A 14,656-nucleotide genomic window follows, 5' to 3' on the forward strand; every position below is an offset into this window, starting at 1 on the left:
CAACAGATTAACAGCAGGAAGAAAGGGAGGGCAAAACAAGCAAGATTTAAATGAACAGAAACAGAGAAGAAGAAGAAAAATTATTTTCATTTGTTTTCTCTGAAATACCTCAAATACCAGTCACTTTAGCTAAATACTGAATATTTTAAAGTGCAAAATAACAAATTTTAGCTTTAGGACAAAAGTTTCTACTTGGGAAAATACAATAAAACTACTTGTCACTTTTCAAACAAACTAATGTTTTTATAATTAATCATAAAACTTTCATCAAAGGAGCTGAGAACTAAAATAATTCAGTTTATTTACATCAGATACTTACATCCATTATATATTTCTAAACTCTTCCTGTTTTGGGCTGGTTGGGATTAAAAAATGTATGTCAAATTACTAAATGTCAGAATAATGAAGGTATTTTTTATTTATTCCTCTTTCAAAAATAACAATTATTTCAGTAATCGATTATTCTGTTGATTATTCTCATCACTAATCAAATAAAAAATTACACATTTTGTAGAATTTTCATACAACTTTAACCTTTTCATACAATTTTATGAATACAGTAAAAGAAAAAAAACAAATAATTCAATTCCTTTTTAAAATAAAAATAAACATTTTATTGCCTAAAATGGAAAAATACAAGATTATTTTAGTGAATTTGAAACAGGTTTTGGGAAGAACATATTTATCTTTTTTATCTAACTGTTTTGTTTAGTTATGGTTTACTTACTGCTCTAAATATGTTGGCGGGGGGTTTCAGCTAATTACCTCTTTTCCGACTGTCTTCTCTAGTTAACGATTAATTCATTACTGAAGTAGTTGACTATTATTTTAACAATCGATTTATCAAGATTGATCACAAATAATCATTTCAGCTCTATTTAAGTGTGAAGATTATTTTTTTAAAAGATGATATTGTTGTTTTAAAACCTCTTGTGGGTGATTTCTACTTGTGTTTAAAGGCAACAACTCAAATACACTATTTCTATTTATCATTAACCGCTCCAAATACAGAAACTACAGCGCAGGGCATTCTGGGTAAATACAACCAGAACAAACGAGCTAAGCTAGCGCGGCGCTAGCGGGAGAAATGACTCGTGGTCTTTCACCAAAGAAAAAAGAGAAATCCCACAACCGCTAAAATCCGATGTCACTCCGTTTGTGTTTAAATTTCTTTGAAGAAGGTAGTTTTTGCTCTGTGTCTTCTTCATTGGCTTTCCTGTCGTTTCCTTCAGTGATTCTTGGTGCAGCGCCCCCAGATGCGAGAAGGGGAACGGGTAGGGATACCCTAACATCTACCAGTAATTTCAGAGATAAATGGATCATTTAAACTGATTCCGTGTATACCGATGAATGAATAAAAGATTGTTCTTCATTTGATTCCATTTATTTCATATGTATGTGAAATGCGACATTATTATTACTCATTCTTTTGTCTGTTTTCATCTTGAAACACCAGATTGAGTAATTTCTTGTCCGGATGATGATGTTATGCCATGCAGGTTTTTCTGCAACTCGGCAGCAAAAAATATTTGCTTACTGCCTGTTGCTTAAGAAACTAATCCTATAATAAGGTGAAAACCCCTTATTAAACAAAGGGAGGCTTTGTCTGAGTCAAGCTGAGGAAAGGTCAAAATTAGAGCATGGACACGTGAGTTACAGCTTTTCTTCAGTTAAACTTTCTGCAAAAAAAAAAAAAAAAAACAGACTCTGAAAGAAATTATACAGCAAAAACAGACAATCACACCAAGTAATTTTGCTCTAGTTTCCAGTGTGAATATCTTAGTACACTTTAAGTAACACAAAAATAATTTACAAGTAGTTTTTCGGCAACCGGCAGGAGCTTGTTTGAAGTAAATAATTCGTTCAAATCTCAGAAAAACTTCTAGTTCCACTGGCAGATTATTTCACTTGTAACATGAATGTTTTTCCATGTTATAAGTGAAATAATCTGCCTGTCACACTGATACTTTTTTCCATATATTAAGAAATTATTGACTTAAAACAAGCTCTTATATCTTGCTGAAAAGTTACTTGTAAGTTAGTTTTATCTGATTTCAAGATATTACCTCTAGTAACTAGTTTTTGTGTTTTTGCATTGTAAAGTTAGAGGAGCTATGTGGGAGATTTTGGTGCTTTATAACAACAAACCTTTAAAAAAGAGTTTTATGCCTCCCAGTCTCAGTGCATGAGCTCATTCATGTGACCAATCAGTTTTTAATCACCTGCTAGGGGATTTATGACACTCAGCTGCAACTATTTCAATAAAAAAACAGCTGCAGTTTATCCACTGGAGGCAACTTCCTGTCCTGAATTAGATTTTAATTTCACCTTTGGACTCATTAACTGCAAATTTTTCATTTATGCTTTTGAGTTTCAGAGTGGAAAACGAAGATTTTTCCCCTCAGATTTTTCCTCTCAGCTCTGAGTTGAAAACATGTTTGTTCTCATATCTGAATGCCTCATTCTGTTTGAAGAAGAAGAAGAAGGAAAAGTGAGTGGCGGTTCTTATCAAGCTGACATTTAGCTGAAGTACGTCAGCCGTCACTTCGGTCACTTTGCAACCAGGCTGTTTCTGTAGGACATGATATGAAATTAAAATTCACTCTTTTCAAGTTTAAACTACTGTAAACCACAGTGAAAAGGATTCTCACTCATTTTAAAGGTTATGTATTTAAAACGACAAATAAATATATAAATATTTATCCATGCATGTATTTTAAAAATTATTTGATTGATTTTTAAAGTTGTTATAATTTAGTTTAGTGGAAGAATTTCAGACCATTTTGTCACATATAGGCTGCTTTCAAATTTTCAAATTAATTAACCTTCCAAAATGTGTCCATTGTTGGAAGTCTTAAATTGAGCATGTTGGAATACACTGCAAAACACAAAATATTACTACATAACATTACAAATTATTACCTAATATTTTTTGTCTTTTAGTCTAAATATCTTAGTACACTTGAAATGAGACAAAACTAACTTACAGGTAACTTTTCAGAAAGATATGTTAGCTTGTTTTAAGTTAATAATGCTTTAATATTGATTTTTTTTTTTTTCAAAGTATTAGTTACATTGGCAGATTATTTCACTTGCAACATGTGGAAAATGTCCTATCTGGTGGGGTATCTGTGGTACTGTGGGCCATTTTTCTCTTCCAAAGTCCTTAATATGCATGCATCTTTGAAGACAATAAAGAATCAAAACACAACATCAAAGCAAAAAAGAAAAGAGACCAGAAAAGAAAATGTTTAAGGAAAAAGCTGGGAATGTTTTGGATGTAATTGTCCAATAAGTTAGAGATGTAGTAACTTTCAGTTTGGATATTGTTAGTGGGACTTGGAAAATGACTTCTGTTTCTTCTCTAAACGCCTGTCATCCATAATGAACTCTCATTATGGATGACATAGGCGAACAGAACTTATTATCCATGCCGGTCAGGACCAGGAATGTACTGCAGTAAATCAGAAAGGATGTCAATCTGATTGTATCTCCCCTCGTTATAAAGAGATAAAGCAATGGTTCAGAGTGTTCATACATCCTTAAGAAGTCTTAAATTCATATATCTAACATTTAGCCCTTCAAATGTCTTAAATGATCTTTTTAAGTAAATTGACTTTTAATACATTAATCATAGTTCTTAAATTATATCTTGACGGGACTATTTAATGTTGTATATTCTAAGGGTTTTTCTCTTGCTGGACTTTTCCTTCAGCAGGATATGTAATAATATGTATCCTTCCAATGACTATTTGTGCCAGCATTTTATTTTGAAACCAACTGTTGTTTTTACTGCAATGATGGTGTTGAAGCAGACCTTTTATTCTTTCATTAAGTTCTCTAATGCTTTTTGGCAAGAATGCTTTTAAATGGTTATAACTAAGTACTTATTTATTTCTCAGTTGGGAAAATTCTGTCAGAAAGACTTTTTTTTTGGTCTTTCCCTCAACTGCAAAAAATAAACTCCCTTTTAGTGAACTCTGTTACTAATTCTTGTAAAATCATACACAAATAAAAGTGTATTAAAATGTCTTAGGTGTTGTGTTTTTCTCATTGCTTTTCCATGCTATGTAAAGACCATTAAAGTAATGATGAACCCTAATGCTAAGAGACTTCTCAACATTATTGTACAACATAATTTAGCAATTTTGCAGCCCGAATACATCCCGTTTTCAGTGTTTTTAAAATGTACTTTCTCCTTTCTTTTTAGTTTATTGTCCGTTCTGCTCCTGTTTCTAATTTCTGATTTCTATTTGAATAAATATTTGTATTACTGCCTTGTTGTTTGTACAAATCTGTCAATAATAATTCTAGCAATAAAGTTAAAAGTTAAACTAAAAAAAAAGAGTCGTGACAGTTGAAGTAAAAAGCCGTCTCGAGTCTAGCAAAAATGCTAATTAGCCAGCTACTAACTAGCAAAGAATCTAGCTACGTAGCTAGCACCTAGCTTTACTGCGTCACGAGTAAGTGCAAATTTATCGCCAGTTAGCAGGACGAAGTTTATATATTTCTGTGGCGATATAGGTCTGAAATTATAGTCACAATGTTCTTAAAAGTATTTAATTTGAGTTAGCGGAAACTGCTGTAATTTATCATTTTCTTTTCGAGGTTTTATTGTATCCAGACCGCAGAGGGCGCTGTTGCTTAGCGTCTTTGAATAACTCACTTTTAATTCGCCATAATGTGGAGTGACGAAATAAAGGATCAAACTTATTAGAGTTCTTTACACTTTATCAACACACAAAAACACAAACAAGGGATTCCCATTAGTGACAAAAGATATAAACAGTTCATCTATGAACAAACGATAAAAGATCTGGGTCACATTTCCAGAAAAACAAGGGTTTTTTTTTCAGAAACAAATCAGCCTCTAAATATGATAAAAACTGACAGAGGATGAGCTGGATTTTTATCATCCAGAACGACCCAATATGGAAGCAATTACCCAACAATAAAAGGACATTTACAAAAATAACAGCATGCATAATTATTAAATATTTATACAGAAGAAAAAAAGCAAATATTGAATCCAATTAGGGAGAAATTAGATGACTGCATGAGATCGTTTAGTTTTTGAACATGTCGCACAGGAGTTTCTCCATGGGAGTGTTTCCGATGGTTCTGTGGAAAAACAGCAGCTCTATCCGCTCCGAGTTCACGAAACGCAGCGAGGGAAGGATGAGAAGCAGCTTTCCGAACCTGAACACAGTCAACAAATCATAAAAAATTCAGCATCAGAGGGAAACACAAATCAAATCATAATAAAATACCAACTACAAGGTCACAAAACCTCTAAAATAATAATTTTATTTCATGTTAATTATATACTTAAGTCACTTTTATTCATGTAATTTTTACTACTCATACTTTTACTAATTTATATGTATTTATTTTATTTAAATTAATTTTACTCTAATTTATTTAATGTTTTTACTTTATTGAGACTGTGTGATTATTTTATATATATCAATTTTTAGTTTTGTAGTAAATTCATTTTTTGGCTGTTGGTTTGGGATAGATTTGCTGTTAAAGACACTAAAAACAATCATCCACCTCTATTTTGTATTTTTGAAAAGCTGTAAAAGAAAGAAAAACGTATCCAAATACATAAAGCCCAAATACATAAATTTGGGCTTTATTTGGGCTTTATAACATAAAGCCCAAATTTCAGGCTACAGAACATTAAAATGGCAAATATAAAACGGACTTCTTTTGTGTTTCGGTGCCATCTATTGGCCATAACGTGTAAACACCTAAATTAGTGTAAATGTATTTTGTTGAAAATATCTAAACACATTGGGTTTTTGGCTTTCCTGTTTTTAAAAAATGTGGTTTTGTATGTGTATATCTTTCATTTTATTGTTAAAAAGTGATATATTTTAGAGCTACATACAGGGCCAAAACAGTTAATCATGATTAATCGATTATATAAATAATTGTTAACTAGTTTGGTAATAGATTAATTGTTAACTGAAGTACACAGATTAAAAAAATAAGACAGTTTGCTACAAGAACAGCATATGAAGAGCAGCAATTTAGCCAAAACCCACCAAAAATATATACTTCTTACATATAAGATAAAAAAAACACTTAAATGTAAATGTTCTCTAAATATGTTTTACACAGAACATTTCAAATGGCAGTTTTAGCTTAAACAATCTCCTATAAAACACCTTTTGCATTAAATTATTAATCAGTTAATTAAATAATAAACCGATACACACTGTATTGATGTTAAATCTAGCAGAAAGCACTGATCTTTTCTCATGTTGATGTTAAAAATATATTTTTTTAGCTGCAGATGCTTCCTTTGCTACAAATGATCAAACATTAATTAAATTTTAGGTAATAAAATGCTTATCTTCTTATTTTTAAAAGGAATTGAATTATTATTTGTGTTTTTAGAATTTATTTCTATAAGTGGTTAAATGGAAAATCTGCAGAATGTGACTTTTTTTGTTGTTTATATCAATTAATCGATTAATTGTCAGAATGGTAGATTAATCAATGACCAAAATACTCATTGCAGCCCTATAAATCAGTATAGTGAGGATTTTACCTGGCAGGTTGGGTCGGGTAGTGTGAGCGGATGTGTTGTCCCAGCATGACTTGGGACTGATCCTGGAGGTTCTCCACCTGTTCTGGATCCTTCAAACCTCGAGTCTCTGTTTGCACAGTTAAACCACATTATTAAAGAACTAAAGCTTCAACCAACTCTTCGTCTGAAAGGCTGTTTTGGTTTGACGCTGACCTGGCTTGAAGAGCACGATGGCCTTGAGGCAGGCGAACTCTGTGGGGTCGACAGCGAGGGCCTTGAAGCGGCTGAAGGCCTCCTGCAGGAGGCGCAGGTCCAGGGTGGTGTAGCTGGTTTTGCCCTGCATGCCGGGGCAAAGGTCAGGCAGGGAGAGCAGCGGGCAGCTCTCCAGAGGGAGAGACCACTGGATGGCGCAGAGCAGGAACAGCTCGCTCCACGCCTCCTCCAGCAGGATCACCTGACCAATTAAAACAGGAAGATAATCATTAAAATGATCACTTATTGATTATTTTAAGCCTATTAAGTAGCGTTGTGTGGAAATTCAAGCTTCTATTTTTACTCTAATTGAATTAAAATAAACTAATTAGTTCTAAAAGGTTAAAAATTGTCATTAAAACCAGAAAAAAACCCCAACTAGATTATTATAGGGCTGAAACGATTAATCGGGTTAATCGAGATTAATCGATTAATGAGATCATTTTCAGCTAATTCAGTAATAGAATAATTGTTTACTGGAGAATACAGACTATATAAAAAAAGTTACTTTGTTGATAGAACACAGTCAAAACTATACAAAAATATATACATTTCATTGCATTTTGGGCAAGAAAATATATATTTTCATATTTTAAAGAGAAATTGAATTGTTTGTTTGTTTTTCATATTTTATTGTATTTATGATATTTTATTAAAAAGGCTTAGGTGGTAAAAAGACAAACCTGAAGAATGTGCAAAATTTATATCCAATTAATTGATCAATTGTTAGAAAAACTGATAGATTAATTGATTAATAAAGTGTTCGGTAGTTGCAGCCCTAAATTATACTTTAAAAATATGTTATTCCCTATTTGGAAAAATGTGCTGATCAAATTAATACATAACATATATTACAATATAAATATGTTGAAAATAAATATGTTTTATATAAATTAAATAATATTAGTTTCATTAGTATTTTAAATATAGCCATAAACATGCTTTACATTACATATGGATGACTTATTTCATATTTAATTTATTTTTTAAAATATTTAGCAAACAAACAATAGGCTAATAAAAATTTATTTTATATAAATTAAATAATGTTAGTTTCATTAGTATTTGAAACATAGCCATAAACATGCTTTACATTACATATGGATTACTTATTTCGTATTTAATTTCTTTTTTAAAATATTTAGCAAACAAACAATAGGCTAATAAAAATTTATTTTATATAAATTAAATTAAATAACAATAATAGTATTTGAAATATATAATATTTGTCTTTGTATGCTGTTTTGCCCTATAGAAACTGCAATAAATTGAATATTTTAAGTAGATTTTCTTCCAGTCTACTTGAAACCTTAATTTATTTACAGTTTATGCTGTAAAGTCCAGCAACCTCGTTCTGATTAAGCTTTTAAAACCTTCCGTGTGAATCTCACCTGGTCTCTGAAGGGCAGGTTGGAGAAAACCGGCAGGTTCTTGGCCCATTTCACCGACATGAAGAGCAGCCTCGCCGAGGTCTCGTAGACGTTTTCGGAGCTGGACGGGTACAGAGCCATGTGGTACTCCGAGGACGCCCTCTCCGGCTCGTTGCTCGTCACGTCAATGTTTTCATCAACTGAAAACAGACAGAGGAGCTTTAGACCCAAATAAATTAATCGTCTTTCGATTAAATGTTCATTAATGGTTTATTAGATTAAAATTAGTTTCAAATGATTAACTAATAAGGCACGCTTAGCCCTTATTTTAGTGTTATAGTTTGACCTCCATCCAGCAGAGGGCGCTGCTGGTCATCCTAAAGGGGAGCCATTTGAAAAAGAAACTAAGATGGTGGATGGCACGTTTCTTAAAAGAGAAAAGGTCCAAAGTGTCCGCTGTGGGATGAAAATTTATTTTTACGCCGGTATGTTCTGAAGTATAAACACTTGACAAGCTCCTTAAATTTTCACCTTAATATTGCTTCATTCAGCCGACCGATGATACAAAGGTGAAGGTATGACGACAGAAAAGCAGATCAGATAAAACATTTTTTAACATGTTATATTAAAAAAAAACATAACGACGCTGAATAAGCACCGTTGATTTTAGTTCACTCTGACTTTAATAAGGCGCGAAAACCACAGTTTCTATTTATTCACTCAGGACTGCAACTCATGATTATTCTGAGGATCAGTGGTTGAAAAATGGCCACATTCTGCATATTTTTCACTTAATCACTTCAGCCTTTTTGTGCAATATCAGGAATACATTAAAAGATGAAAATAAATAATTTAGTTATCTTTTAATAAGAAAATAAACATATTTACTTAAAATTCAATAACAACATTCATTTAGTAACTGTAGAATATATTTACAAAAAAGTTTTTTATTTTAGTATACATTTGGCTTAATTACGGATAGGACTGTGTTATTCTTCAGTAAAATGTCTTTTATGAGTGTGCATAAAATTAATTGATCACTAAATTAGTTGAGGATCATTTAAATTGGATAATCACAATTACTGCATTAAAAGGTGCAAATAAATAATGCAGTTCCTTTTTCAAATAAGAAAATAAACATTTTGTTGTCTAAAATGCAATAATATATCATTCTTCAGTGAGTTTGAACTGGATGCTCGATTGCTATTTGACGATTGACGATTTGAGCAATTGATTCATGGCGATTAATCGTTTCAGATCTAATTCAGTCTGTATTTGATGCAGCTTACAAAAAAGAAATTTAGACTTTCACATTCCGTAAAAACAGTCAGCCTTCTTGACAAGAGAAAACTCAGGTTTTTAAGAAAATTGTCAATCGTTACTCGATCAATAAGATTGCTTAATTTTAGATTAGACTGAATGAATATTAAAATAGAAAAGTTTTTTCAGTAATATTACAGTAAAGTGTTTCTCTTTGTCAGTGTTTCTGCCGGGAAAAGTTTCCTCCTCACCGTCCTCGGGCTCCAGCTTGGCGCAGGTCTCGGCCGTCATGAGGCTGGCCATGAAGCGGTGGTTGTTCTGTGGGCTGACGCAGCGCGGCGGCGCCACAGAGGAACTGATGGACATGGAGGAGGTGATGTGGGGCCAAGTGATGACAGAGCCGCTGGAGGCTGAGGAGGAGGACGAAGAGGAGGACGAAGAGGAGGAGGTGGGCTCCCGTGTTGTGGCCAGGTGCTCCTTCTCAGGGTCGACGTCGATGGAGTCCAGACGGACCTGAGCGGTGCTGCGAGGCTGCCGCTCGTTCTGCACGGCTGCAGGTCAGAATCCGGTTACTTTAGGAGAAACTACAGTTTTCCCACCTTTATTAAAGCTTCTGGGAACGTACCATCCTTATTCATGCCCGCCTGCAGACACTTCTTTAGCCGACACGCCTGGCACTGGTTCCGATGGGCTTTGTCAACGGGACACATCCCAGTACCGGCCTGGCACCTGTTGACCCAGTCAGGCTTTTAAAAGGGAGGCAATGGTTTCTCATCCCCCCACTAGCCTCATAACTTATTAATAACTAGCTCTAAAGGGGCGGAAAAAGATTAGGACCACTGGAAAAAAATAAATAAATTAGACTTTAATCTCAGAATTCTGGCATTAGAATTCTTTAGAATTCAGAATTCTGATTTTAAAATTCTAAAGAATTATAAATTCTAAAGTCAGAATTCTGAGTTTAAAGTCTTTTTTTTCAGTGGCCCTAAACTTTTTCAATATTTTTCAATATTTTCTGTAAAGGTTCTTGAAAATAATTTTTTTTTTCTCAATCAACTTAATAAAATGAATAAAAACAACTGTAGTTGTACTAATTGAAGTGTCAGAAATACAATAAAATGTTTTTTATTTTTAAAATTGACTGAAAATGCACAAAGTGTGACTTTAATTAGATTAAAGCAAATTTTAGTTTTTTTCTAATTAGACTTTTTAACAGAATGTTGAAAGTTTTCTGAATTTTATAAATTTCTTCTAACCTGTTACACGTTTAGTGCAAATTTCTTTGACTTTATGAGTTTTCTGCTGTAAAATTGTAAATCTGATACGACTTGTTGGATAATTTGCCTTGTTTTCCCATCATTCACCAGCTTTATTTCACAGAAACCGTTTCTGATCCGTTCTTGCCTGTAGATGAGCCTCCTCCTCACGCTGCGCTTGAAGAAGCCGCTGCAGCCGTTGCAGGCGTAGATGCCGTAATGTTTCCCGCTGCTGGTGTCGCCGCACACTTTGCACACCAGCGCCGGACTCAGAGCTTTTCCTGGAGCTGGACTCTTGGCTGCAAGTCAAAAACAAAAACGCACAAAGCCTCCGGTCCGTTACGGTGCCATTCATCCGCAGACTGGGTATTGTTTCACACACAAGCCTACCATCTGCACCAACAGATAGATAAAAAGTTTGTGTGTCATCTGTCATCGTTGACTTAAACACACATATTTTCTATCAGACATTTAAAAAATTTTTGTTTTTTTGCAGTAATCTTTCTCCATGCTTCTCTGTGTCTTTAATAATTGTTTAAATATACAATTTTCATAAGTTAATGTTTGATGCAAATGAAAGAGAGTTGAATTTTTATAAAAACAAAAGATCAACAGCTGCTAATACAAATAAAACAGAATTTATTTAAAAAGTTTGTCTTAAACACTTTATTGTATCATCTTTGCTTTGATGAATTATTATTATTGATAAACCTATAAAATAATGATTAATTTAGTTTTGATTTAGATGTGAAATTTTTTTAATGACAAACTATTGTTTAGTTTCAATATTTAAAGTTTCAATATTTTATTCAATATTGGCAATAAGGCCAAGATAAATATTTGAAAACAAATGATGCTGGGTGTAGAAAACTTACTAGTAACTTTTCTTCAAAAAATATGAGCTTATTTTAAGTCAATAATTCCTTATTATAGATGAAAATATGCTATTAATAACCAAAATAATCTGCCACATTATAACTTATAATATGGGGGGAATATTTTGTTCCGCTGCAGATTATTTCACTTATAACTAAAACTTTTTCATCAATATTAAAGAATTACTCACTTAAAGCAAGCTCCTATGTCTTGCTGAAAAGTTACTTATAAGTTAGTTTAGTCTTATTTCAAGTGTTCTAAGATGTTTGCAGTATAAATAAAAAATATTTAGTTTTTGCCGCTGACTTGTGGCCTTCGTACCTCCTCTGCTGTCCTCCGTCCCGCCGCTGGCAGAAGATTCAGCTGGAGAAGCTGAAGGCATCATGGGGATCTTCGTCAGGTGATCCTCCATAATTAATCGCCAATAAAGAAGTTTTTCTTTTTTTTTACTTTAAGATATAAAAATGCAGACTTCCTAAATTTCTGGGCCTTGTTTGAAGCGGTGTGGAGTCAGAGGATCTAGAGTGGCCCCTTGTTGAGCATCAACAAGTCCGCGTGTCCTCCCTGCTTGGAATGCCGCCGCCGTCTGTGAGTCCGCCTCAGCAGCAGGTCCTCAAAAGGGACCCGAGGGGTGGAGGGGTGGAGGATTAAGCCCCAAGTGCTGTGTAAGCAGCATGCCTGTTTGTCATCCTCTTAATCTTTACTGTTCATCTACTGGGTCAATCAGTCACATTGGCAGAACGATGGTGCCGCTCAGACACGGATCTTTCTGAGGATTCCTGAAGCTGCAGGACCTGTAACTTTAGACCAGCGCTCCTCGTGTCCTCATCAGTCGACGCTTCGCCTCTCTGTCTGCATTCGACCAGGACGATCACAGGAGATTATTAAACTTACCTGCCTCTTCAATTTGTCCCAGATTCCAGCTGCTGTATATTTGATCTGTGTGATTGCTTCCCATTTATGAAGACCCCCAGTGTTTGCAGAGGAGCTGCCTATTAACTCATGTTTCCTCCACTTTTTCCCCTCCGACCTGGTCACAGAGGGAATAATGAAGTTTGGAGTTGATTAAGAGCCAGAGCCGGCCCAAGGAATATGCAAGTTCACCAGCTGCTTAGAGCTCCAACACCACCAGGGGGCCCCTAACAATACCAAGCTAGCAAAATAAAACATACACTATATATGTTTGAAATAACATTGAATAATGTTGGACTGAAATGATTAATCGTGATGAATACATTAAAATAATCGACAGTACATGAGTACAAGTTACTCAGATGTTTCCACTATCATGCTAGCATCTAAAAACAGAACCAAATCATCCATTTTAGCTGAAAGGAAGTTGGATAGGGTCAGGGCTGAGATGATTAATCATGACCACACAGCATAGTGCAGCATGTTCTTAAAAAAACATGGAGGACAATGGAGATATCATCAGAGAACCGTCTCTGGAAATCTTTGTCTTAGAAAAATAGGAAATAAATCCAGCAAAACCAGCCAAAAATTATGTTAGTAATTAATATATATGATTGGTCAATTAATCGGATTTAAAAATGACATTCTACAGATTTGTCATTTAACCACTTAATCTTTTTTTTTATCCAATAACAGATGCAAATAAATTATTTTAAAAACTTATTTTATAACCTCTGTGACAGACTGTCCAGAGTGAACCCCGCCTCTCGACCAGAACGTTGGCTAGAGATAGGGACGAGCAACCCGCCCGATCCCAACAGTGTTAGAAAATGGATGGTTGGATGGATTTTATAACCTAAAATGCATTAATAGCATTCCTTTAGTCAATCCAAACCCAGGAGGTAAACTGTCACTTGAGGAGTTTTGCGTAGAACATATTTACAAAAGTGTTTTTATCTTAAATGAAATACTTTTGTATAGTTTTGTGTTAATTTTTTTTCAGTAAATTACCTCTTTTGAGTCTGTATATTCTAGTTAATGATTAATTGATGAATAAATTAGTTGACAATTATTTCAATCGATTAATCACAATTAATTTGATTAATAATTACAGCCCTTGTATTTTTTTATTACATAAATAGTTAATATAAATTATTCTACATCTAATTCGTCACAGATTTACACATCTGTCATCTTCATCTGTTTCATGCTCACTTAAATCGAAATAGACGTTTTATGCTTGTGAAGTATAATTAATGTTGATGTCAGTATGTTTCAGACCCTCAACAAACAGATCCTCACCATAATTGGAAAAACAAAGTGGAAAGCAGTTAAGTAGATTAGAGTTTGACCACATTTTGTCTGGCGGGGGCCTCGGCCACCGTCACCAGGAGTAGAAGGGGGGGTACAATTGGCTCAAAAGATTAAAAGAGCAGTGAAGACACACTACTAGCATCTTTAGCCATATGGTGGCTCTTCATCCTTGGTCGGGACACGGTTGACCTTTGTGAGATTTAACAGTTAATTAGTCGTCTGAGGTCAGCGGTCTGAAGCGGGGTTTCCACAAGGATTCACCCAATTACACACCGATTCCTGATCTGAATGGTGACTTTGTTTTCTGAAGCAGATACTCCTCTCACTGCTTTAGTTCAAGTGTTACTGCTCATTTTTACCATATAAATAAAATATATGGGGGCCAATCTCAATGGTACATGAGTACCAGTTACTCAGATGTTTCATCATCATGCCTGTCATTTAATACAAAATATCTTTCAGCTGAAAGGAAGTAAGTTAGGATCACGGTTGAAATGATTAATTGGATAATTTGCGATCAACCGATTATTAAAATAATCATCAACTAATTCAGTAATCAATTAATTGTTAACTGTAGTATACAAAATCAAAAGAAGGCCATTTACTTAAAAACATATTTAGAACATATCACAATAAAAGCTTCCTAACTAAATATTTAACTTGGGAGCTAAATATTCAGTTTGCAAAGTAAAGCTTGTGAATTAAATATTTAGTTTGGAACTCTTACATTTATAAATGTATTAATAACATAGTTGAAATATGACTTGGAAAAATTAACAATGCATTTTTTTAAAAACACATGGGCAGACATTATAGACTTGACGCAAAGATTTAGTTTCAGAGGCAACTGAAATCAATTAATAAAAAAGTCCTTTCTG

At 33.9% G+C, this 14,656-nt stretch overlaps 1 protein-coding gene and 1 long non-coding RNA gene across 2 annotated transcripts; one reads left to right on the forward strand and one right to left on the reverse strand.

Moving 5' to 3' along the window:
- Positions 1-4,715: 4,715 nt before the first annotated feature.
- On the reverse strand, positions 4,716-12,641 carry LOC103142636 (photoreceptor-specific nuclear receptor-like). The gene is made up of 8 exons (XM_007558787.2): positions 11,874-12,641; positions 10,825-10,975; positions 10,046-10,149; positions 9,672-9,971; positions 8,182-8,360; positions 6,752-6,992; positions 6,560-6,665; positions 4,716-5,199 (listed from the first exon to the last, which is right to left on the reverse strand). Exons 1-8 carry the CDS (start codon positions 11,962-11,964, stop codon positions 5,067-5,069), a joined length of 1,305 nt encoding a protein of 434 aa, XP_007558849.1. The 5' UTR covers positions 11,965-12,641; the 3' UTR covers positions 4,716-5,066.
- Positions 9,893-11,326, forward strand: LOC103142635 (uncharacterized). The gene is made up of 2 exons (XR_476717.2): positions 9,893-9,977; positions 10,831-11,326. It is a non-coding gene; the product is annotated as an uncharacterized LOC103142635 (long non-coding RNA).
- Positions 12,642-14,656: the final 2,015 nt, after the last annotated feature.

Source organism: Poecilia formosa, unplaced genomic scaffold, assembly GCF_000485575.1.
Source record: "Poecilia formosa unplaced genomic scaffold, Poecilia_formosa-5.1.2 Scaffold99, whole genome shotgun sequence".
Taxonomy (NCBI): Eukaryota; Metazoa; Chordata; class Actinopteri; order Cyprinodontiformes; family Poeciliidae; genus Poecilia; species Poecilia formosa.